This window comes from Marmota flaviventris, chromosome 1 (assembly GCF_047511675.1).
Source record: "Marmota flaviventris isolate mMarFla1 chromosome 1, mMarFla1.hap1, whole genome shotgun sequence".
NCBI classification, from domain to species: Eukaryota; Metazoa; Chordata; class Mammalia; order Rodentia; family Sciuridae; genus Marmota; species Marmota flaviventris.
This window is the reverse complement of record NC_092498.1, coordinates 162,094,172-162,119,390: the sequence shown is the minus strand read 5'-3', so window position 1 is coordinate 162,119,390 and position 25,219 is coordinate 162,094,172. Positions and strand designations below refer to the sequence as shown.

The window sequence follows — 25,219 nt, the reverse complement described above, 5'->3', positions numbered from 1 at the left end:
AACTCAGGGGTGCTTAAACACTGAGCCACATCTCCAGCCCTTTTTAAATATTATATTTAGAGACAGGATCTCTCTGAATTGTTCAGGGCCTTGCTAAGTAGCTGAGGCTGGCTTTGAACTTGGAATCCTCCTGCCTCAGCCTCCCTAGTCGCTAGGATTACAGGCATGCACTACAATGCCCGGCTGAAATCAGGCACTTTAAAATCCCTACACATTCCACAATTTCTTCGAGTCATTTATTTTTACTGTTTTTCTCCATCTATTTTTGACTTTTAAACTCTGACCCACCTCCAGGCATCAGAACAAGTTCTTCTTCCTCTGCAGAGACAAAGGATGAGCATCATGATGACTTCTCACCTCCTAGTCCCTTAATGTCCCATGATGACAGTGCTATATATTTAGCCAAAGAATTCCATCGATCTTAAAAATATCTCCATACTCACATGGACCAGGGTCTCCTCCAGCAAATTTTGAACTCCATGAGAGCCAAGAAGCTCATCCTGTGTTCTTTTGGATTCTCTAGATCTCTTTTGACTGGATAAAGGGCAAAATAGATATTCAACAACAAAAAAAATTATCACATTGAATTAAATCTCATTCCGTGAAACTCATTAATTCATTATATTTCATTAAATCAAATTAAATTTAATTTCATCTAATCTACCACTTTGTTCCCATTATTTTAAGAAACAAGATTATGTGGTTTATCTATTCACAAAGCCTAAATGTTTAGGGGCTGGGAGGGAAATATAGTTTCTAAAACTCTGTACCGATCTGGTAATTTTTATTCAGATTTTATAGTTGCTTAATTCTGCCAAATGTTTTCTATGATGCAAGTTATAAGAAAATTCTGCATGTCCTCCTCCAGCAAAGTGGGGCTTGACACCTCCCTCACCCACCACCATCCAATTCAGCACTAAACCTCATTGATTTTTTTTCCTCCAAAATATCCTTCAATCTTTCCATCTCCACTCTTACCCCCCTCCCTCTCCCTCCTGCCCTTGCAACCTCCCACAAAAAGTCTCACTGTTCTGCTGGGTGTGGTGGTGCCTGCCTGTAATCCCACAGCTTTGGAGGCTGAGGCAGGAGGATCGTGAGTTCAAAGCCAGCCTCAGCAACAGTGAGGTGCTAAGCAACTCAGTGAGACCCTGTCTCTAAATAAATTCAAAATAGGGCTGGGGATGGGGCTCAGTGGTCAAGTGCCCCTGAGTTCAATCCCTGGTACAAAAAAAAAAAAAAAAATCTCACTGTTCCTCACTTTTCCCCCACCCACATCATCCTCCAAGCCATGCTTCCTATGGGAATATGAAGGATAAATTTTAAGTTCAAGTTCATTCACCCAGCTTTCCTAAATAATATATTCCAGTAAATTCACTTTGCTCTCAGTTCAAGGTCAATAAGACCCTGTAGCATCTAGCCCAGCCTGAATCTTCAGATCATTTCTCCCCATAATGTTGTTTTAGTCAGATTTTTGTGCTGCTGTGATAAATAAAGACCCGACCAGAACAACTGTAGAGGAAGGAAAGTTAATTTGGGGGTTCACGGTGTCAGAGGTCTCAGTCCATAGACAGCAGGCTCCATTCCTCAGGGCTCGAGGGGAGGCAGGACATCATGGAGGAAGAGTGTGGTGGAGGGAAGCAGCTCACATGGTGATCAGGAAGCAGAGAGAGACTCCACTCTCCAGAGACAAATAGAGACCCCAAAGCCACGCCCCCAATGCCCCCTCCTCCAGCCACACCCACCTGCCTCCAGCCACCCCCCAATTAATCCCATCAGGGGTTCATTCACTGATTGGGTTAAGGCTCTCACCACCCAGTCATGTCTCCTCTGAACCTTCATGCACTGTCTCACACGTGAGCTTCTGGGGACACCTCACATCCAAACCAGAACAAGTGTCCATTATATCACTTCTTCCTCCAGCTCTGTCCCTCAAGTACATTAGGCACCATCCTCCCACACAGCCTTTGAATATGCCACTCTCTCTGCCAGAACACCTACCCAGCTGCCCTTCATCTACTTTTAGATATTGTTTAGTAAAACTGAACTTATTTTCCTGACTATTTTTAATCAATGTCTGTCTCCTCCATCAAACTATAAGCTTCTTGAAGCCAGAAAGCCTCTCTGCTCTTGCCCTACCAAAGCAGTGACTGAACACAGCAGTGTCTGTGTGTATTAAACATTCATAATTATGTGAAATAATGAGTGATCAATTGAATGAATGAATGAACAAATAACCATCTGCATCCCAGCCCTGTGCTCATGCTTAGATATGCATAAGACATGGTTTATGTCCTCAAGAGCTTATATTTTCATTAGGAGAGGCAGATGTGCAGAAGGTTAAGGAGACCAGTTTTGCTTGTGGTGAAGGGAAGAAAAAAAAAAGGAATATATATTAGTTTTTTCTTTCTTTTTTTGGTACCAGGGATTGAACCCAGGGGTGCTCAACCACGGAGCCACATCCCCAGCCCGTTTTAATATTTTATTTAGACACAGGGTCTCACTGAGTTGATATGTGCCTTGCTAAGTTGCTATGGCTGGCTTTGAACTTGCGATCCTCCTGCCTCAGCCTCCCGAGCCACTGGGATTACAGGAGTGCACCACCACACCGACATGTATTAGTTTTATTAGTTTCTTATTGTTGCTATAACAAGTTATCAAAAACGTAGCATCTTAAAACAGCACATCTTTGCCTTTTAAATGTAAGCACAAAGAATGGGGGAGGAGCTTCTGGTGAAGGCATCAGCACGGGTGAGGCAGTGTGGGAAAAGAGGACCCACCATGGTTCAGGAAGGAGAGTCCAAAGTCATTGGTTGTTCATCCCAGACCAGGAGAGATGAGTCTAGAGAAGGATGCGAGGGCCTGAGTGAACATGGAAGGCCTTGCACACCATGCTGAGGACAGTAATGAAAGGCCACCGAACAGGAACCCGGGGAGCAAGAGAGGCGTGGCAAGCCGACTTGCATTTTGGAAGCCAGCCCTTGCCGCAGGGTGAAGTTTGGGTGTCCTGGGGCAAGGCTGGAGGCAGGTACAGCTGACGGGGAACAAGCACCTGTTGGGCCTGTGTTGATGGGGGCCCAGGCCAACACTAGCCAGTGACTTGAGAGGGCGTGTAGTCCCGCTAAATATCAAAATGCAGCACCCACAGAGCCGCCACGCTGGTGTGGGAGGGGATGGAAGGAGGAAGGCAGGATGGCTCCTAGGTTATTTGGGTTGGGTTTGGTTTCTCCTTTGGTGATGGAATGAAAAGAGCTGCCCTGAGTGGAAATCGGGGCCATCTCCAGTGAGAGGCACCCATCACTTCTAGGAGATGCCCCAATTACACCATCATGAAATGCCATACCAGGACAGAAATTCTCCTGGGACTTAGTAATCGGGTCTGTTGTTCATTTCCAAGGTCTCATTGAACTTGGAGCACTAAGAAAGGAGCACGTGATAATGATCACAAAGCAGATCTGCTTCCTAGGAGACAAGGTGTACAGTGCGTCTACCAGTTCTTCCCAGGGAACGTAAACACAGCCATGGATAAAAGTCGAACGCTGCAGCTTCTCCCTTTTGCCTGGGCCAGTCTGACACCTTCTTACATCTTTGTTCTAGCCCGTCTCTGTGTCAAGACACCTCTTCTCATCCTCTCCCTGTATACCACCAATTTTGTTAGGTATCTGATCTGGATCCCATCTGGCCTCTGCCTGATTCAAAGGTGAAACTAGGTGAGATCCAAAGGAGCAGAGGTCCTTCAACATTCCCGCCCCAAGGCAGGCTTGTGGTCTCCCAATGCTTCAAGGTCAGGTTGAAGTTCAAGAGGAAGAGGATGTTGTGGTGTGGATAGGTGGTATTCCCCCAAAGCAGGGTGTGATGGTCTGGCTATGAAGTGTCCCCCAAAAGCTCACATGTGAGATAATGCAAGAGGAGTTCAGAGGTGCAGTGACTGGGTGATGAGGGCCTTCACCTAATCAGCCCATTAATCCTCTGATAGGGACCAACTGGCTGGTAACCCTAGGCAGATGGGGGTGTGGCTGGAGGAGGTGGGTCACTGGGGGTGTGCCTTGGGGGTAACATAATTTGTGCCCAGTGAGAGAGGAACACTCTCTGCTTCTCGATTCCCATGTCCTGGGCTGCTCTCCACACCCTCCCGCCATGACGGTCTGCCTTACCTCAGGCTCAGAGCAATGGAGTTGGCCAACCATGGACTAGATCTCTGAAACCATGAACCAAAATAAACTCTTCCTTCTCTAAAGTTGTTCTTGTCAGGTTGTTTGGTCACAACAGTGAAAAAGCTGACTCAAACAGAAGGTGTCTCTGGATTTGGTTAAGAACTCAAGTCAGATAGCCCAGGGTTCAACTCCTAGATTTCTCACTGACTCCCTGTGGGATGTTAGAGAAATTCACAATTAATGAGCCTCAGTTTCTTCCATGGTAGAGCAAAACTAGTGTCTATGTTGCTGATATATTTAAACATCACTTCAGATAAATGATTGAAAGCACTTTGCTTAGGGTCCGGCACAGTGAATGCTCTTGAGACATCAGTTATTCTTTTGATTATGAGTTTATTTTATTTATTTATTTATTTATTTTTGGTACGAGAGATTGAACCCGGGAGCACTTAACCACTGAGCCACATCCCCAGCCCTTTTTATTTTTAATTTAGAGACAGGGTCTCACTAATATTCTTAATGCCTCTCTAAGATTCGGAGGCTGGCTTTGAACTTTCGATTCTCCTGCCTCAGCCTCCCAATACGATGGGATTACAGGTGTGCACCACTGAGCCTGGCTTTGATGATGAGTATCTTCCTATGAATAATTACTACACGATGAATTCTAAATAAATAACAGAGTTTGGGTGTTGTATCCAGATTCCTTATAAGGATCGACTTGGTCTTGCCTCAAATCTCATCTGGAAGTATTCTCCTTGCCCACTGTAGCAGCAATAACTCCAAACGGTCCACCGGGGATTCTTCCTTCATCTCCAAGTCTTGCCAAGGCTAGCTCCTTCTCAGTCTTGAGGCTCAGTCTTCTCTCCTCCAAGAAATCTCTCCAATTCACCTTATCAAAGAAGACTCCATTGTTATTGCTCTTCTCCATTAAACACCTCTTATGAGTAAGCAATGCCTTAAATTCCTTTATCACGATTTTATATTTGTTTATTCACTTATTGCTTGTTTTGGTTACTCATACCAGACTTTAAGCTCAAAAAGAGCAGCAGCTATTTATATGCACCCCCCCACACACACACGCATACACCCCACCTACATAATGCCTGGCACTTTGGATACAGTCATTTAGAAGACAGTGGTTTTTATGTTAAGAAGTGAAGTCTGCATAATTCAGATGAGATGCATTAGAAGAAGACAACTCTAGGAAGAGCCAGCTATCAAATAAAACCTTGAATTCAGAGGTATGATTTTATACCCAGCAACCTGTCACCTAAGTCATGGAATTATACTTTATTTCCAGAACTTGTAGGTAGCAGCTTCCTAGTCACTGATAACACAGATCATGAAAGATGCCCCTCCTAAAGTCCATACTGATATAAAATGATCTGACGTTAGCCGGGTGCCATGGCACGTGCCTGTAATCCCAGGGACTCGGGATGCTGAGGCAGGAGGATCACAAATTCAAGGCCAGTGCGGGTAACCTAGCAAGACTGTCTTAAAATAAAAATAAATAAAAAGGGCTGAGGATGGAACTCAGTGGAAGACTACCCCCCCCCAAAAAAAAAGAAAAAAATTTCCCCTAATGAGCTGACATTTATCTTTTTCAAATGATAATATCCTGTTACATCTATTAGGACCAGGAAGAAATGAAAACATTAGAATGGAAAATTATTCTTTGCATACTTCAGTATGCATCCCATTAAAATATGCATCACCAACCAATCTCTGCTAAGGAAGTCAGAGCACCATAAGGCTTTCATGCTTTCCCTCCGCCTCTTGGGCACCACTTTTGGTTTCCTGTAAGGGGAAACAAGCTGGTGCGCACATCCAGACCCAGGGCCGTCAGGGAAATGAGAGGAGCCTTGTCCCACTCATCCTTTTGCTGCCTCTGTCCTGCAGACACGCAGATCAGCTGTCACAGAAAGTTCATGCCTGGGTTGCTGCTTGCCACATCCCTCAGAGACGAGGTGATTCCATTAGAAATCAATCCGATGCCTCGCATAGTCACTGGGATTTCACATATGCCCGTACTTTTCCCAGGAGGATTTTGCCATTTCTCCTGTGAGGCAAGAAATAAGATGCAGATGCTCGTTTTCTGATGGAGCATTTTATCATTCACTTTTACAGTGAAGTGCTTTTCATGCATGTTAGCTCCCTACTAAGAAGCAGCCTGACTCAAAAAAATAGGGAGATCCTGGGTTTTCTTAATACACAGAATTTTGGTGCACATGGGAATAATGTTAAAGGAATTAGTGATGAATTCTAAAGGAAATGACTTATGGTAAATATGGGAGAAAACTAGAAAATTTGGAATTAGAAATCTAAAAGTGAAAGCCCAGCGTAGTAGCCCACACCTATAATCCCAGTGGCTCAGGAGGCTGAGGCAGGAGGATCACAAGTTTGAGGTCAACCTCAGCAACTTAGCAAGGCCCTAAGTAACTCAGGGTGACCCTGTCTCTAAATAAAACCTATTTGAAAAGGGCTGGGGATGTGGCTCAGAGGTTAAGTAACCCTGAATTCAATCCCCGGTACCAAACATCATCATCATCATCATCATCATCATCATCATCATCATCATCATCATCTAAAAGTGGGAGTTAGACCTGGACAGTATTCTGGAAATAGCAGTTGCCCAAAATGACAGCAGTGAATGACAGTGATGTATAGATCTTAAAGGACACGTCTATAAATGCACCTGCAGCTGTGGCACCTGGGAAGTGTTCTTCTGAATAAGCCTGTGGTTCTTGGATCTCTGGGTTGGTCTGTTAGAGATCCCTGAGGGATCCCTGAATCCACTGAGCCTATAGAATGAATTTTAAATATATGTGCAGAGGAGAAATTTTCTAGGGGGTCAGCCCATAGCTTGCAGTTTTACTTGATGACTGCTATCAAATTTCTCCCCAGATTCATTTATGTCAACTTCCCAGATGAACTTACACCAGGAAACATGGTGGTCCCATTATTATTACTTGTATTTATCAAATTTTGTGGCCTCTACCTCCTGTCCCCCAATAAGTCTTATTTGAGCCCTTTTTACCTATCACATCCAGTTCTACCTGCTTCCTTCTAGACTCTTCCTTGAACCTCATCAGGTAGACCCCACTCTCCACTTTGATATCAATTTGTGAGTTTCCTCCCATTTAGAATGAGGGAAGGGATATGTTATTAGTTCAGCTTTGAAGGTACTCCTGTTGGGTTGATCTTCATTCAATTTCATCAAAGAACTTCTCCAATATTTTAAAGCACTCTTTTTTGCTGACTTCTGCCGCCTATCTGACTGGAGGTTTGCTCTGAGTTTATCTGTCCTCATTGAGGAGACCAATTTACAGCCATTTAATTTAGACATGCTCACAGGATGAGGGATAAAGAACCCAGAGATGCCCTTGATGTCAAAGGGTTCCCAACCAGGCAAGGAAAAGAGTGTAATGTCATTGTGTCTTATGTGCAATTCTTGTTTCATTTTTACTTTTTAATATTTATTCCTTTTAAATATACATGACAGTAGAGTGTATTGTGACATGGAGTATATCTTATCCTAATTTGAATCCCATTCTTGTGGTTGTATATAATCTGGAGTTTCACTGTGGCGGGTTCATATATGGACATAGGAAAGTTCTGTCCCATTCACTCCACTGTCAACCTCAGCAACTTATGTGTTTCCCATTCACATCCCCCTCCCTTCCCTTCATTCCCCTTTGTCTCATCCAGTGAACTTCTGTTCTTCCCTCCCTCCACCCCTTGTTGTGTGTTAGCATCCACACATCAGAGAGAACATTCAATTTTGGTTTATGGGGATTGGTTTATTTCACTAAGCATGATAGTCTCTGGTTCCATCCATTTACCAGCAAAAATGACAAAGTCATTCTTATTTATGTCTGAGTAATAGTCCACGTGTATACAGACCACGTTTTCTTTATCCATTCATCTACTGAAGGGCACCTAGTTTGGTTCCATAGCATAGCTATTGTGAATTGAGCTGCTATAAACATCGATGTGGCTGCGTCACTGTAGTATGCTGATTTTAAGTCCTTTGGGTATAAACTGAGGAGTGGGATACCTGAGTCAAATGGTGGCTGCATTCCACGTTTTCTGAGGAATCTCCATACTGCTTTCCAGAGTGGCTGCACCAATTTGCAGTCCCACCAGCGATGGACGAATGAACCTTTTCCCCACATCCTCGCCGACACTTATTGCTGCCTGTGTTCTTGATGATTGCCATTCTGACTGCAGTAAGATGAAAGCTCTGTGGAGTTTTAATTTGCATTTTTACTTAATGAAGTACATACTCCCACTTTTCCCCTAGTTCCTCAAATTTGTAATTTCCTCCTTCTCCTGTACTCGTTATTTTATTTTACTTCTTCACTCACTAAGGAGATTAAGATGCTTCCTCATAGGACCCTCAATTTCCTTCCTTCCCAATGCAACATAACTCTCTGGAGCTCCATTTGATTCTTCTTTCTTGTCTCTTGGAAGAAAAATTTTCCTTCATATTTATTAAACACATATTTTTGAGACAGTATGATTTACAAGGCACCTTGCACTCATGGGTCTGTTTGCACATCTTCCAATTTTCTCCATCCTGTCCATCTCCTTCCTTAACAATCATGTCTTTATTCATTGCATCCTTGCCCTTGGTCTGCATGAACAAAGAAAATGAGTCTGTTACGATTATTATTTGGGGAGGGAGGTACCAGGTGTTGAACTCAGGGGCACTCCACCACTGAGCCCCATCCCCAGCCCTATTTTGTATTTTATTTACAGACAGGGTCTCCCTGAGTTGCTTAGGGCCTCGCTAAGTTGCTGAGGCTGGCTTTGAACTTGTGATCCTCCTGCCTCAGCCTCCCAAGCTGCTGGGATTACAGGTGTGCACCACAGCATCCAGCAAGTCTGCTAGTATTTTAACCTTTCTAGATGTGGTCCAAAGTGGGATAAGGTTGGTTTGGGAATCAAAGGCTAATATTTTCAGAAACGATCACTTCATCTTTTCGGGAGGAATCCTCTCTTCTGTAGGGCAGGAGTTGATGGGATAACATTTATAGCTCTGCTTATCATTCTATGATTTTATGAGTTCCCCTCTTCATTTGAATTCAGAAACCAAAACCAATATATTAAATCTTAAGTAATTTGATATACTTTATTGCCTCTTGGATTTAATCAATAGACATTATTGAAAGCGGTGTGTTTTTTTTTTTTTTAATTGCAAGGAAATAACATCCTTTACATGGAACATATAGCCCTTGAAGCTATGATGATCTTTCGTCTCATTAAAACATAATGAGAGAAAATCTGCCTTCTCATAATGAGGCAGAACTAAAAGGGCCCTTAGAACAATCAATAAAAGATTATTAAGACAGAAAATTTTTGTTAAAGAAGAGAGAGTGTATTTCCTTCTATGACTGCAGTATTATAATAATAGAGCAAGTTTAGTCGTCCTCACTTTAAAAGTGCTCACATCATAGATTTGGATCAAGGTTACTTTTGAATATTCTTTTTAAAACATGAAAACTGTTTACATACTTATTCAGTGAAAAAAAACGATTTAATTTTGTCCATATGTAGACACTCATCCATAGATTGCTTTATAATTGGATCTCAGTTTTCAAAAATTTTTAATGATGGAAAACTTCAAACATATAAAAAGAAACAGAGTGATCTAATGAGCCCCCTCGTCGCCTCCTTGTCTAGCTCCAACAATAATCAACTCACAGCCAAAGTTGCTCCTTTTATCTTTTTATACCCCCATCCTTAGGCTCTCAGAGGGATATATCATTTCTCCCTCAAATACGCTGGTGTGCATCTCTCAGAAATATTTAAAGCAAAAATATCACAGTGTCAGGCCCCATATTTAAAATGAGCAATAATTTAATATCAGCAGATAGTCACACATTTCTAAATGCCTCACTCTCCTAATTTTTCTTATAATAATCTTCTCAGATCTGGATTTTAAAAAAAAATCTGCACATGGTGATTGATATGTCACCTAAAAGCTCATCATCTGTAAATTCTCTCTCCCTTTCTCTTTCTCTCGTGCACGTGCCCTCTGTGGACACTTTCTAGTTTGCTGTTGCACTTGGTAAACAAGGTCTTTTCCTCTAGAGAGCTTTTCGGGGTCAGGGTTTTACGGATTTCGTCCTTATGGTGGGTATTATTTCACACACTCTCTCTCTCTTCTATATATATATATATTTTTTTTTTTGGTCAGTTGACCTTTGTACCTAACAACTGGCTCAAGTTCATGGTTCGATTTTTCTTTTTGCTTTTCCACCAAGAATGTCTCAAAATCGGTGTGGAACTCTTCCCTTAAAGACAGATTATCCTGTTGTTTCTCTTTTTTGTGATATCAGACATCATGGCTTAGATGGATTAGCTCATTTAGGGTCACGTCTTAGAGCTGCTGTCACAGAATACCATAGACTGGGCAGCTTTAAAAACCTAAGTGTATCTCAATGGGAAGTCCAAGGTCTAAGGTGCTGGGAGGGTAGGTTTCATTCTGAGGGACCTCGCCTGGCCGGTGGGCAGCTGCCGTCTCACTGTGTGCTCTGTGACAAGGAAAGCAAGAGAAGAGCAGGTGCTCTGACACTTCTTCTTCTAAGGACACGGATCCTGTTAATCAGCTCCCCCAGACATTATTGACCCTAGTTACTTCCTTGGGGGCTCTATCTTCAAACACAGACACACAGGGGGTTAAAGCTTCAACATATGAATTGGGGAGGCCACACAAACATTCCCAAACAGGTTACAAACCAGTGACCTTCTAATTCTATCATTCCTTTTTCATTCTAGTCTGCATAGTTTTATAAAGAGAATATCTGCTCTACCCTTTGGTCACCTACTGATAGCAATCTTTTTTTATTCTTTTTTTGTACCAGGGATTGAACCCAGGGGTGCTTAACCACTAAGCCCATCCTTAGCCCTTTTTTAATGTTTTATTTAGAGACAGGGTCTTGCTGAGTTGTTGAAGTCCTCGCTGAGTTGCTGAAGGTGGCTTTGAACTCACAATCCTCCTGCCTCAGCCTCCTGAACTGCTGGGATTACAGGTGTGTGCCACTGCAGCTGGCCTCTGTAACACTCTTATAGAAACAAGAAGAAGAGAGGTGCACACCTGTAATCCCAGCAGCTGGGAAGGCTGAGGCAGGAGGATCTAGAATTCAAAGCCAGCCTCAGCAACTTAGTGAGGCCCTGAGCAACTCAGTGAGACCCTGTCTCTAAATAAAATATAAAGGAAAAGGGCTGGGGATGGGGCTCAGTGATTAAACACCCTTGGGTTCAATCCCTGGTACCAAGAAAAAAAAATGGTCAATCCTTTTCTTTTCCTTGGCAATTGTAAACAAAGTGGCTTGTTCTCTAGTATCCTCCAACAGTGACCAATTAGTTTTGTATGTTTCCTTTTCATGCAATTATGAACTCGTGGGTTTAAACCAGCCTTCTCTCTCTGTGTGGCTTGGGACAAATCACTTACCCTTTCTAAGCCATGGATTACCTAGCTTTGTGTTGGGGACAACATGGCACCTACCTCCCAAAGTTGTGAGATTTCAGTGACATGGTATCCGCAAAGCACCCAGTGCCTTGCCGGATTCAAACAGAAACAGCAGCCACGTTGTTATTCTTTCAATTATCATAAATACAGACATGAAATACGACTTTAGCATCTATCCTTCAACTGCTCCTCTCTGACTTCTGCTCTGAGATCTGAACTATTTTCCAGTATGAAAGATGTCATATGCTGCCTTTGAACTACCTGACTAAAGTCTGCTTCTTTGCCACTAAACAACCAGCCCAGTGCACTGTAGTAAGTTCCCTATTAACGGAGGGTGATTTGAAGACTGTGTGTCATATTTAAGAGGTGTGCACACAGACCGCCAGGTCAAGGATCAGAGTGATCAAAACAACTCCATGAATGCCTTCAAGTGAGAGTACAGAGAGGCAGTTTGCCATGAGCCGTTCAAAGGAAGGAGGGTGTGGGAAGAGGTTCGAATCTCCGTGCATGATTATTTGCATGTTTCAAATGTCTGATTCCTGGTTACTGCCTCCTTAGATCACGAGCTGAAGTGTGATACTCAGGACCTCTCGTTGATAAAGCACACACAAAAGTCCCCTCCCTAAAATCAATTTCTACTATTCTTTTAATGAGACTCTGTGCTTTTATTAAGGTAAAACGAGACTTTTTAAAAAAGGAGGGGGATGAGAGAAACATTTCTGTTCAATGATTTTTCCTGTCTGGTGCAAATACATTAATTGAATGGAGCCAATTGATTATGGATCAAATTTTTTTCCCCAAAAATAACTCTATGGTATTCTAAATTGCTTTCTGGGTATAAATACAACTCCAGCTGATGAAATATTTAAATGTTAAAGAAGACATTCCGAATGCACTGAATTCAACCAGGGCTGAATCCCAACTTGAATTTTACATTCTATTTGCAGAAAATGAGATATGGCAATCTGAGGTCTACTCTAAAAAATGAAGACGGGTAAATTAAAGGTTGTGACTTATCTTCATTTTTAAAAAATCCACATTACTGTGAAAGTTTGGTTTCTGGCAAGGCATACATCATTCCGGTACCTTCACGTGTACATTATTAAACTGCAGAACAGTGACTGTGCTGCTATTGCTCCTATTCCTGTCAAGCAGAAGTATAAAGTTAAGATGTTTATCATCAGTGATTTTCTTTAATGTGCTATGATATGGCTATGGAAATTGCACTAGTTCATTTTACATTGCTATAACAAAATACTCAAGGCTTGGAACTTTGTAGAGAAAAAAGGTTTATTTATTGCATAGTCTTGGAAACTGAAATTTCAAGCAGCACGAAACCAATGAGAAACACTTCCCCATCAGCCCCGGCATGGAGCTGGATCATGGATATGTCTACATCATAGCAGGAGTAACTGTGAACAGGCAAGTTGGGACACCAGACAGTAGATAGACAGTTTTACTCTCTTATAAAAACCTTTTGCAAGAACTAACCAGGGTCCCACAAGAACTACTTTAATATCTCCCAAGGTTGATGTCCCCAATGACCAAATGACCTCCAATGAGGCTCCACTATTTAAAGGTTTCACCAGCCCCTACTACCCCCAAACTGAGGACCGAGCTTTGAACCCATAAACCCCGGAGGCACATACTGAAACCACACCAAAACCACAGCAGTGCACACAAAAACTCAAGAAGTCTCTGCTGTAAACATATCTAGGAAAACTGTCAAGTTCAAAATTACTTCTGTAGGCAAGAAATTAATTCCTAAGACTGTCTAACTAGGTGTCAGAAGAACGTTGTCAACTCTAAGGAGAAAACTATGGCAAATTTTATTTTATTATTCCATATAACAGATACCAGAGAATTGGAGCTGATTCATTTAAAGTTAATTATCTTTCTCAATCTGATGGAAAGATAAGTTGCACTTTTTACTCAACTAAGAACTGGCACTATATTTGAGCCATATGTATTGATGTATTTTGAAAATGTTTACCTTGATTCTAAGGGATGACTTTGCAAAATATTTTATTAACTAACAAACAGATCAAAACATTCTTCTACTTGTCGTTTCTATAAATATAGTAAATGTGGTTTCTTTAAATATGTTTAAAGTTATTAAGGACAATTCCAAAAAGACATGTATTTTTTTAACTTGAATTTTTTTTTATTTTAATTAAAGTTAGAAGTCTCACACAGCCTGAATTTACTTTGCTCTAGTTAATTAGAGATTGTCTAAATTTGTAATTTTCAGAAAATCATTTTTTTAGTTACAAAAGCCATAGCTCACTGGAATAAATTAAAATAATTCAAAGATAATTAAAAACTGAGATTCGGTCTCCACGTTTCACTCCTCAGTGGTAACAACTAATATTACTTCAGTGTTCTGTCTCTAGATCTTTGCCATGTCAGTGAAAATGTCAATGTGTATTTATACAAATATTTTATTTCACAAAAATGCAATACATCTATGTCATGCTTGGCAATTTATATATTTTTCCCTTTGGTTCTATAAGAAATTATAAACAGTGTTCAGTTTTCTACACTGCTATTCATTCTTTGTAACCATTATATAACATCCCATTGGCTGAATGCCTCTTCGTTTATTACTGTATTTTTCATAGGCATGAAGATTATTTCCAAAATTATTCTTACTATTTCAGACATGTGTTTTATTTTGTAGATTTGTGTCAGAATTCAAGCACAGATTAAAATTTCAATCCATGGGCAAAAGTTACATTTAACCAGTTTTACATGAGGCACACTATTGGCACTGTGTAGGGATAAAAGCAACTAGATGCTCAGTGGGTTTGAGCATGATGACTGGCTTTTATAAATTACCTTGGATGCTTGCTTTACTTCTGCTTTCTCCCTTCAGTTCCTGGTGGCAGGCCTTGGAGAATGACTGACTCAGCAGTCATTCCCTACCCTCAGCCCCTTGCCTATAGATCTCTTCCCTACAGAGCTCAGGAAAATAGAAGATTCACTTCCTAGTCTCCCAGGCAGCTAAATGCACCCAGGGACACAGCAGCCATTTTGTGACCATGAGGCAAAATACATAAGTACTGCAGATATGTTGGCTCAGACATCATTAATACCCTCAACTATCTAGCTCCGGACTTCCTTCTCTGTGTGAAAAACTCCTATTTAAGCCACTGGAGGTGAGACTATGTTATCCTCAAATACTTTAATTAATCCATCCCTCCGGCTGCAGTTTTAAGAAAATGAAAATAGAATTTCTTTTTGTCATGTAAGTAATTTGGAGTTCCCCTTTCATGGGGCTTGGTCAGAATGCCCCAGTTGATGATGCTAATTTCCAATTCTATATGGCTATTTTTTAAAATCAGTGTATTATGGTTATATATAATATTGAGGTTCATTTTGACATAATTTTATAGCATGAACTATAATTTGCCCCAATTCAGGCCCAGGTCTTCCCCTTCAAGTGGCCTGGGTACTAACTTCCGGAGATTTCTACCTTGCTTTTTTTTGCCTTGTGTAGCTGAGCACGCTCCTGATGCTTGAGAAAGTGCCTGATGGATGGACTCAGACACGTGAGGGAGGAAGCCTCTCTGAAGCTCAGGTGGCCCCTAGAGAATGTGGGAAAGCCACCAACTACCCCTGCTGTGGTATGAAGAGAATAAGTACCGAGCGGATAAAGGAGTGCAAGAATGAATAATCGTATGCGAGAGAAATAAGCCTAAAGAAATGAAGGGCCCTGGCCCAGGGGACACCTGTGGTGGCAGAGTTGGGCAGGAGGATGGCAAATTGTGCAGATCTCTTCTCACCGAGGGGGAGGCCCCATGTGGGAGCCTGGCATTGGCCCTGGGGGGTATATTCACATTCACACTCTGGGAATTGGCAAAATGCTATAGGTCACAGCTGGAGCCCTGAAACCTAGTTGTGTCACACACAGCTTATTGGGAATGGGGGTGTCACTACTGGATCCCAATTCCTTCCTTACATCCTGTGGCCTTGTTTTAGTCAGGGATGTTTTTCTTTTTTCTTTTTTTCTGCTCTGACTACAAGACCTGACAAGTACGATGTTAGAAGGAGAAGTTTATCTGGGGGCTCAGGGTTTCAGAGATCTGGGTCCATAGACAGCAGGCTCCACTCCTCAGGGCTCGAGGGGAGGCAGGACATCATGGAGGAAGAGTGTGGTGGAGGGAAGCAGCTCACATGGTGATCAGGAAGCAGAGAGAGACTCCACTCTCCAGAGACAAACAGAGACCCCAAAGCCACGCCCCCAATGCCCCCTCCTCCAGCCACCCCCACCTGCCTCCAGCCACCACCCAGTTAATCCCATCAGGGGTCCATTCACTGGTTGGGTTAAGGCTGTCACAACCCAGTCATGTCTCCTCTGGACCTTCCTGCACCGTCTCACACGTGAGCTTTTGGGGGACACCCCACATCCACACCTTAATAGGCCCGTTAGGTCCAAGGCATCCTTCCTGGGGAGGGTTGTATGCCAGGCCCTGGAGATGGTGCCTGCCCTTCTCTGGCTTCATGCAGAATGAGGGCAAGAGCCATTAATCAGTCTTATTTCCTGTCCTCCTCCAACCAATTGTTTTCAACTCTGACTTGCAAATCAACCAGAAAGATTAATAGCATCTTCCACGGATATTTCTCATTTGCTTTCATTCCTTCCGAAGCAGGAGAGGCTTGCCCTTCTTCCCAGGGGAAAAACCTGTGGAGCCATTACCTGTGCAAAGACCATTCCCGCCCTGGCCCATGGTGGTTTATGGATGCCTGTTACGCTAGGAAATGCTGGGCCATGCTTCTGTTCTCTCTCACCTGAATGTATTTCTAATCAGGCTAACAAAGGAACTCTCTGTGGGCTAATTCTGTCCATTTTGAGAGTAATTTTTTTGTTGTTAGGAACAGAGTCATAGATCACCCCCAGACAGTGGTGAAAGGAGAGCCTTTGCAGGAGATTTATTTTGGTCTCTGACCTCAAGCGAGGTGACTGATTGGGCTAGTGGTTATGATGCTGATTATCTTTGGATGTGCTAGAGAGCGAGTTACTTTTTTGCATTGTTTGAATCTGGAGCTTGAGGAAACCTGGGAGCACAACGATTTGATAATTCCCCTGATTGGGAAGATGGGCTTTTGTCCCCAGGGTTGTACCTGTAGTGTCTGTGAAGGTGAGCGACACAGTTTCATTACTAGAAAGGTAGGTACAGATGTGCAGAGTCCAGATTTTGGAGAAAATGACACTCCCCCCCCCCACACACACACACAGTGTTTTATGCCCCTCATCAAATTGTCTGTAGCCATTTGTTTTAGTCAGCTTTTTTGCCACTGTGATTAAATGACCCGACCAAAGCAACTGGAGAGGAGGAAAAGTTTATCTGGGGACTCTCACGGTTTCAGAGGTCTCCGTCCATAGACAGCAGGCTCCATTCCTCGGGGCTCGAGGGGAGGCAGGACATCATGGAGGAAGAGTGTGGTGGAGGGAAGCAGCTCACATGGTGACCAGGAAGCAGAGAGAGACTCCACTCTCCAGAGACAAATAGAGACCCCAAAGCCACACCCCCAGTGCCCCCTCCTCCAGCCACACCCACCTGCCTCCAGCCACCACCCAGTTAATCCCATCAGGGATCCATTCACTGGTTGGGTTAAGGCTCTCACAACCCAGTCATGTCTCCTCTGGACCTTCCTGCATGTCTCACCTGTGAGCTTTTGGGGGACACCTCACATCCCAACGATGATAACATGACAGAGCCAGCCTCCCATGGAGCTCTTTCTCCACCCCCCCCCCACCTTTTTTGACCCCAACCTCATCCTCTCATGCTTTTCTCCCTCTTCAGCTTTGGAGCACCTACCTCCAGTTTTCATTCCCTCCTGGCCACATAACCGAAAGCCAGCCCATCTCTCCCACTTCCCAGGAGGGGACACTTTCTGCCTGGCAGATTGACACAAGCCTTGCAAAACCGAGCATCCCAAGTGGCACAGACCTTCCCCTTTATAACATGGAGGGTCTCACAGCATCCAGCGTGGACCCTTTTTACACTGCTTCCTAAAATCCTCCACCCCATGGAGACTGATGATAGGAGCAGCAGGAGGAAGAAATGAAGCCCAGGGGATCGGAGGGAAGGAGAGGAGGAGGAAGGGCAGGAAGAGGGAAAGAGAGAACAAACCCCGTCATTTTGGTAGTGAAGGTGCAGGCACAGGCTGGTGAGATGCTCCGGAGAAACTCTGAGAACCTCGGGTCACTCAAGTACATGAGGTGCATTTCTGGACAAAGAAGACTGGACCGTTTGACAGTCAGAGCCAACTGGAAAAACAAAGATATTCTTCCTGCATTTCTAGAGCTAACTGGACACCAACCCAGGGAATCTGGAGACCCGGGTGCTCCTTCCAATTCTGCTGTTAGCTGAGCTGAGACCAGTAGATTTTCCTCTCTAGTTTCAGTTTCTTCAATAGTATAACAGTGATAACCATAGTTGTCGCCAGGCACGGGGGTGCAGGCCTGTCATCCCAGCAGCTTGGGAGGCTGAGGCAGGAGGATCGTGAGTTCAAAGCCAACCTCAGCAAAAGTGAGGCCCTAAGCAAAAGTGAGACCCTGTCTCTAAATAAAATACAAAACAGGGCTGGGGTGTGGCTCAGTGGTTGAGTGTCCCTGAGTTCAATTCCCAATACCTCCCTCGCCCCAAGGAAAATTTTTAAAAAATAACTATAGTTAGTGGTATAAGAGGAAGAAGAAAAAAGAAGATGAAGGAGAAGATTTATACATATATACATACATGCATACACACACCAGGTATTGGACCCAGGGGCACTCGACCATTGAGCCCCATCCCCAGCCCTTTTTTATATTTTATTTAGAGACAGGGTCTCACTGAGTTGCTTAAGGCCTTGCTAATTTGCTGAGGCTGGCTTTGAACTCATGATCCTCCTGCCTCAGCCTCCCGAGTCGCTGGGATAACAGGCATGTGCCACCATACCCAGTCAGGAGAAGATATTTTAACATTTGTTGAGGATTATGAGCCTGAGATGTTCTCTCAGTTAATATGGACAACAATCCTACAAGGTAGGCAGTGTCCATCTCAAACCCTTTGACCGTCCAACTACCAAATTGATGTTTTGTCGGCTTCTTGAACTTGTCACACTTTTCCTCCCTGAGGACTGTCACATAGGCTGCTCCCTCTGCCTGGGGCACTTCCTCCCCTACATTTTGCATGGCTTCCTCTTCTTTATCTTCTAGTTCTTATATGCGAAATAACATCCTTCCTATCTAGAACAGCTTCCCCTTCAATCATGATATAGACACAATTTCTAATGATTTTATTTGTATATTCTTTTGGGTTCTCTCTCCTTCAAGCATCATTAAGCTCCGTGATAGCCAGAGAACTTCTTTACCTGTCTTCTCTGATGTGCTGATCTTGCTGCCCTCCAGCAGCGGGAATCCAGTTGAGTCAACCATTAAACATCTGCTGAAGGAACCAGTGGCTCAGCCCTGATTTAGCAGATGCGGCTACTGGGATTGGGAGTGTGGTAGGACAGGATGGGAACTTTAGGTGTGTAAGAGGTGACAGGCTGTGGCTCTGCACGCTCACACCCAGCAGCTCTGCTGACTGACATTTAACCAAAGAGGCCTGCAGTGGCTGACAGGTACCTGTGACAGATAACTGCAGTGGCAGATGCAGGAAACACAGCAAAGGAGACAGAACAGTCCCCCTTTTGTACAGTGAAAGTCCCTAAGCCATATGATCTAGGAGTCCCTAGGCTGTTGACAAGCTTGTACAATATAAAAGGAATGTAGAATGCACCCTCCAATAGACTTGCACCAACCCCCGGGCCTTAATGTCCCTCAAACTCACTTATGTATAAGTAAAAGCTCTGCTGTGCTCGGGGCTCAGACTTTGGGAATTATCCCTCCTGGTCTTGGCACCACTAATAAAGTGTTGCTTCTGGATCTTGCTGTCCTGACCCTCATTTTCTGCTACAGGAGAAATATAGTAATCTACCCAGTGTCCTCTGGCTAGCAATTGGCTCCAACTTGAATCTGCCTAACTCCAGAACTGCTCTGCTCTGTCACTTGGGGTGAAGTGCTGGGTGGGGATTGGAAGGGGAACTGGTGGGAAGAACTGCTTCTGTTTCCTCCCACTTTACATTGGCTCTGCAGCACTAAGAGAATCTCGACAGCTACCCCAAGAGATATGTGTCCCTATTGCCTTGATGGTTCTATTTACAGGACCAGACCCCCGGCTGATGCCTCTGAGGAAGCTGATTTCACTCTCTCAAACATGGAATCCTCGTCCCTGTAATGAGTTAATCACTCAGCAGGATCTGACTCTTCCTGTGTTCCGCAGACATTATCTGCTTAATCCTCACCCAAACCATGTGAATTTCATGTGGGTCACACAGTATGATTTCCCTTTCATCAACCTGAAAGCCACAGGTATCACATTTACCTGGAGTCTAATGCTTTGTGTTCTCAAAGCTCAATAAAGGCTCCAAGAAAAAAAAAAATAATGGTGTACATGGTTTCAATAGTTGGGTGCCTCCTTTCCACACCTGTAACTCTTTGAACAAGTTAAATACATACTTATCATTCCCTCTTAAGTTTCACGTGGCGGTATTCATCAGACCCTGCTACCTAATACACAACTTTAATATGAGATGAAAAGCCAAGGTAGTGTCTACATAGCTATTAAGCACTGAAATGAACAAGATTCATCTTCATCTTCTTGAAATTGGTGTGGTTTAAATGCCCCCCAAGGGATTTTTTTTAAATGCAAATTTGTGAAGTGGTTAAGTGTGATTAAGTGATTATTCTATTTCTATTTTCTATTCTGATTTTTTTTTTTTTTTTTTTTTTTTTTTGGTACCAGGGATTGAACCCAAGGGCATTTAACCACTAAGCCACATCCCCAGCCCTTTTAATTAAATTATTTATTTTTGAAACAGGGTCCCATTAGGTTGCTTAGGTTCTGGCTAAGTTGCTGAGGCCGGCTTGCGATCCTCCTGCCTCAGCCTCCCCCAAGCTGCCTGCCATACTTTTAACATAGGAATATTAAGCTTCACACGCTCATCACAACACTGTTGTCATTAGAAAATATGATCATATGTGTTACGTGTTGGGCACAACAACTGGCCCATCAAAGGGCCACAGTGGTCAATGCCACCTCATGTACTTCTTTGGATAACTTGCCTGTTACACACTGAAGGTTCTTACCCTGAGAAATGCATATGTGTAAATATCACACAAATCTCTCTGTGAATTAGGAGAGGGTGGCACATAAGTATATATTCCTCTTTTTTAATTCTAGCAAGCTGCGTGTGGTGGCACACACTTGTAATCCCAGTGACTTGGGAGATTGAGGCAGAAGGATCACAGGTTCATGGTCAGACTCAGCAACTTAATTTTCTCAGCAGTTGAGGGAGGTTTATAAAATGACCCTGTTTTACAGATTAGGAAATTTAGAGCCAGAAAGAGTTCTCTCTACAGCTATAGTCCAGGGCTTCAGACTCCATGGTAATTTCTAGAAGAAGTCTTACCAAAAATGCTATTTTGACATGGTAGAGGGGGTGGGATATCCAGTATTATATGATGAAATATATATTTAACTACTGAACAAGTAAAATCACTTTCTCCTTATTCCCCATTCCTACTGATACTGAAATCATTTGGCCATGAAAAAAATCAGCAAATCTGCACCCCAGGGACAGAGATGGGGGTCCCCTTCAGCCTTGGTGTTCTGTACTTTATTCCCAGATTATGGAGTGGGCTGGAGTGGCCTCTGAATGCCTGTAACCCTATGGGTTAGGTAGACTATGAAGGAAAGCAAGCACTCTGAAAAAAATCTGTTGCTAGGATGTTGACTCCCGGGAGCTGAGGGTTGTGTGGATTTGCCTAGGGAGTGAATCTAAATTTCCTACCTTTTGGCCTGGAACAACTTATCACAGCACCTACTATTTACAGTAATAATGTTTGCTAATATTTGTTGAGTGCTAACACTGTGCAGGGAGGATCTGTTCTAAATGCTTCACACTCATTAGCATATATGAATATATCTTGCTTTCTACATCTAATATATATATATATATATATATATATATATATATATTTTTTTTTTTTTTTTTTTTTTTTTCTTAATGGAGCTGGTTTTTGTTTTGTTTTGTTTGGTACCAGAGGCTCTTGACCACTGAGGCACATCCCCAGCCCTTTTTTATATTTTATCAGAGACAGGGTTTTGCTGAGTTGCTTAGGGCCTCACTAAGTTGCTGAGGCTGGCTTTGAACTCGTGATCCTCCTGCCTCAGCCTCCCAAGCTGCTGGGATTACAGGTGTGCACCACTGCGTCTGGCTTGTTTCTAGTTTTTAAATACTGATTTAAATAGCAAATAAAACTGTCCCCAAACATTCGCTGTGAAGGATTCATAAGGCATTGTTATCATTAACCAGTCTCTTCCATTGGTAACCCATTAGCACACGGCTTTCCAGGTCATTGACTATGACATATGTCTCCTCCCTCGGATGCATGGCAGCTCTTTACAAACTGAGAGGGGACACAGCCCTGGTCCCCAACAATTCTTCAGTAACATTCCTCTAGCTCACCAAATTATTCTCTAGACCTCACTATTGTTGCAAGTTTCAAGCTCCAGCCTTAACCAAACATGAGGGTGTTCTTTGGAAGGACCACAGCCACCCTTGATCCAGACACTAAGCTCCTAATTTTAATTATTTTATATTATTAATGCATATGTAAAATAAAATATATAAAATACAAAATATTAAATATTTAAGAGTACATATAATAAATTATATTAAATAAAATATAATAAAATATTACATATAAATATATAATAAAATATATAAAATATTATTCTATAAAATAAATAAATATAAAAATATATAATATATAACATATATGTATTATATATTTTTAAAATATGTATAAAAACATAAAAATATCGTACATAAAATATATATAAATAAATAATATTATAAATAAATATTTATATATTATATATAACATATATAAATAAATTATATCATAAATATTTATATATTATGTGTAACACATCTAATTTTATTTCACGTACATATTTTAATTTATATATTTAAGTCAATGTCGTCCTAATAGCACCTTCTCTCTCTCTCTCTCTTCTCCACAGCTTTTTGCCATCTTTGCATTTGCAACATGTGGTGGCTACTCTGGAGGCCTTCGGCTAAGTGTGGACTGCGTCAACAAGACAGAAAGTAACCTCAGCATCGACATAGCATTCGCCTACCCCTTCAGGTAGGGCATGGCCGTTTGCTCCCCAGCTTCGCAAAGAGGGGGCTTTCTTCCATCGGGGGTTTCTCCCAGGGGCTTCTGGGTAAACTTAAAGGACTCTGCTCATACCCTGAGATTCCCAAAGGGGTGTTCACCCACTTCCCCACCCTGGGAGGATCATGAGTCGTACCTGCAAGTCAGAATGGACTGTCCTCCGAAACAAAACAAAACAGAAAAATACCCCCAACAAAATCAACTTATTACCCAGGATATTGGGGGCTATCAATACAGTTACCCTAGTTCTACAGTTCCCCTCCATTCCATTTCTCCATCCTTAAGTTCCCCAAATTCTCTCCAGATTTGTGTCACCTTTCATATCCTATTGACTATGCAGTTCTGGCTATTTAATGCATTTAATAATATTAATACTGAATACTTTTCCATGGGCCGGACACTCTGCTCAGCTGGTTCACCTGAGTAATTGCATTACATCATCACACTGACCCTGAAGGGTGTACTATCACCCTCTCCATCTGCAAATGAGGAAACTGAGGCACAGGTGTGTTTGCTCATATTCCCTTAGCCAGTGAGAGATGGGGTCAGTGTTTGAGCCCCCCTGTCTTGAGCCAGGGCTCGGATCTCTATTGATACACTTAAACTATGAGAAATGTAAGCCTCTTTACAAATTCAGCATGAAAGACAATGCCTTATCTATGTTTGTGTCCTGTATACTAAATGATAGCTCAATGCCTATTCCAAACCTCACATCTTTTGATTCCGATCCATATAGCCAAAGTGGATTAATTGAACTCAAGGCAAATACGATTAATTTATGTAAAACTCCCATATAATTGGCATCAAATTACGGGTGTGTTTTTCAAAAACAACATACAATTCATTATATTGACATCTTGTTAGTATACTCTCCTATTCCTTTCAACTAATGAATGTTTGCTAGTATTCATTTTGTACCAAGCATGGTGCTGGCGCTATGATTACAGAAAATGAGTAAAAATTAACACCCCCACATTAAAAAAAAACAGATAAGTACAGTGTTTTTCAAGACTATTTTCATGGAGACCTAGATAACTAATGTTACTAAGTGGAAAGAAATGAAGGAGGAAAAATAGGAAAGGAGAAGAGGTGGGAGAGAAAAAGAAAGAGTCACTGGGAGGAAGAATTTTAAAGTAGAATCAAATCTAAGAAATACTTGTTAGCACTTTTTTTTTTTTTTTTGGTACTGAGGATTGAACCCAGAGGTGCTTTATCCCTGAGCCACATCCCAGCCCTTTTTTTATTTATTTTTTTTTTATTTTGATACTGGGTCTTGCTAAGTTGCTTGGGACCTCACTAAGTTTCTGAGACTGGCCTCAAACTTGCAATCCTCCTGCCTCAGCCTCCCCAGTCACTGGGTATACAGGTGTGCGCTGCCACGCCTGGCTAGCACTTTATCCTTCTAATGCTCATTTTGAAATCATCTAAAGAAGCACAGTATTCCCCCCCAAATACACAAAAACTCATTTTTTCCCACTGGATATCTCAGAGGCTTTGTATATCATGGAATGTACCTTTTAAATGTTGGTCTATCAAACTTTTCCTAGTCTAAGACAAAGCGGCCTCAATTCATAGGTAATGAATCACAGAGAAGTGACATTTTTACCAATATTCTGACTGTTAAATTTTAAGATTTGCAGACACCCTTGCACCAGGACTGTTTTTAACAATTACAGAGTAGAGCTCAGAAATACTAAGCATATCATCCCTGGCAATCCGGTCATGATAGCTATGCTGTGCTGGTGGACATGGGCTGGGGGTTTTTGACACTTCTGAAAGTTCTAGATGAAGCCTTTGGCTTGTGGAGGAGAGTGGCCATGCTGATGCCTGCTCACCGAAGAGCATTCATGATCTAGGGTCAGAGTAGAGAATTGGCAATGGACAGGAGATGGGCATTGGATGTTTACTAACCTCAGTCAAGAATTCATTAAGTCAGAGCCAGAATTCATTAGGTCAGAGCCAGTAGTGGTGGTGCACGCCTGTAATCCCAGCAGTTTAGGAGGCTGAGACAGGAGGATCACGAGTTCAAAGCCAGCCTCAGCAACAGCGAAGTGCTAAGCACCTAGTGAGACCCTGTTTCTAAATAAAATACAAAATAGGGCTGGGGATGGGGCTCAGTGGTTGAGTGTCCCTGATTTCAATCCTCGGTACCCCTCCCCACCCTGCAAAACATGAGCTTGAAGCTCTGGGCTGGTCCTCCTGGGCTCTCTTCCTCTTCCACACAAATGGTCCATCCCCATCATCCCATACCCTGCAGACTCTCCAATACCTCTTGGGAAGCCCCAGTCTCCTAAAAGCAATTTAAAATCTACAGTT

The 25,219-nt window shown here is 42.6% G+C and overlaps 1 protein-coding gene across 1 annotated transcript in view; it reads left to right on the top strand.

Moving 5' to 3' along the window:
* Synpr (synaptoporin) overlaps nucleotides 1–25,219 on the top strand; it is a 172,405-nt gene that overhangs the window by 18,250 nt on the left and 128,936 nt on the right. The window contains exon 2 of the mRNA XM_071609207.1: nucleotides 22,749–22,873. Within this exon, the coding sequence (XP_071465308.1) occupies nucleotides 22,749–22,873 (125 nt within the window). The remainder of the gene's footprint in view (nucleotides 1–22,748; nucleotides 22,874–25,219) is intronic.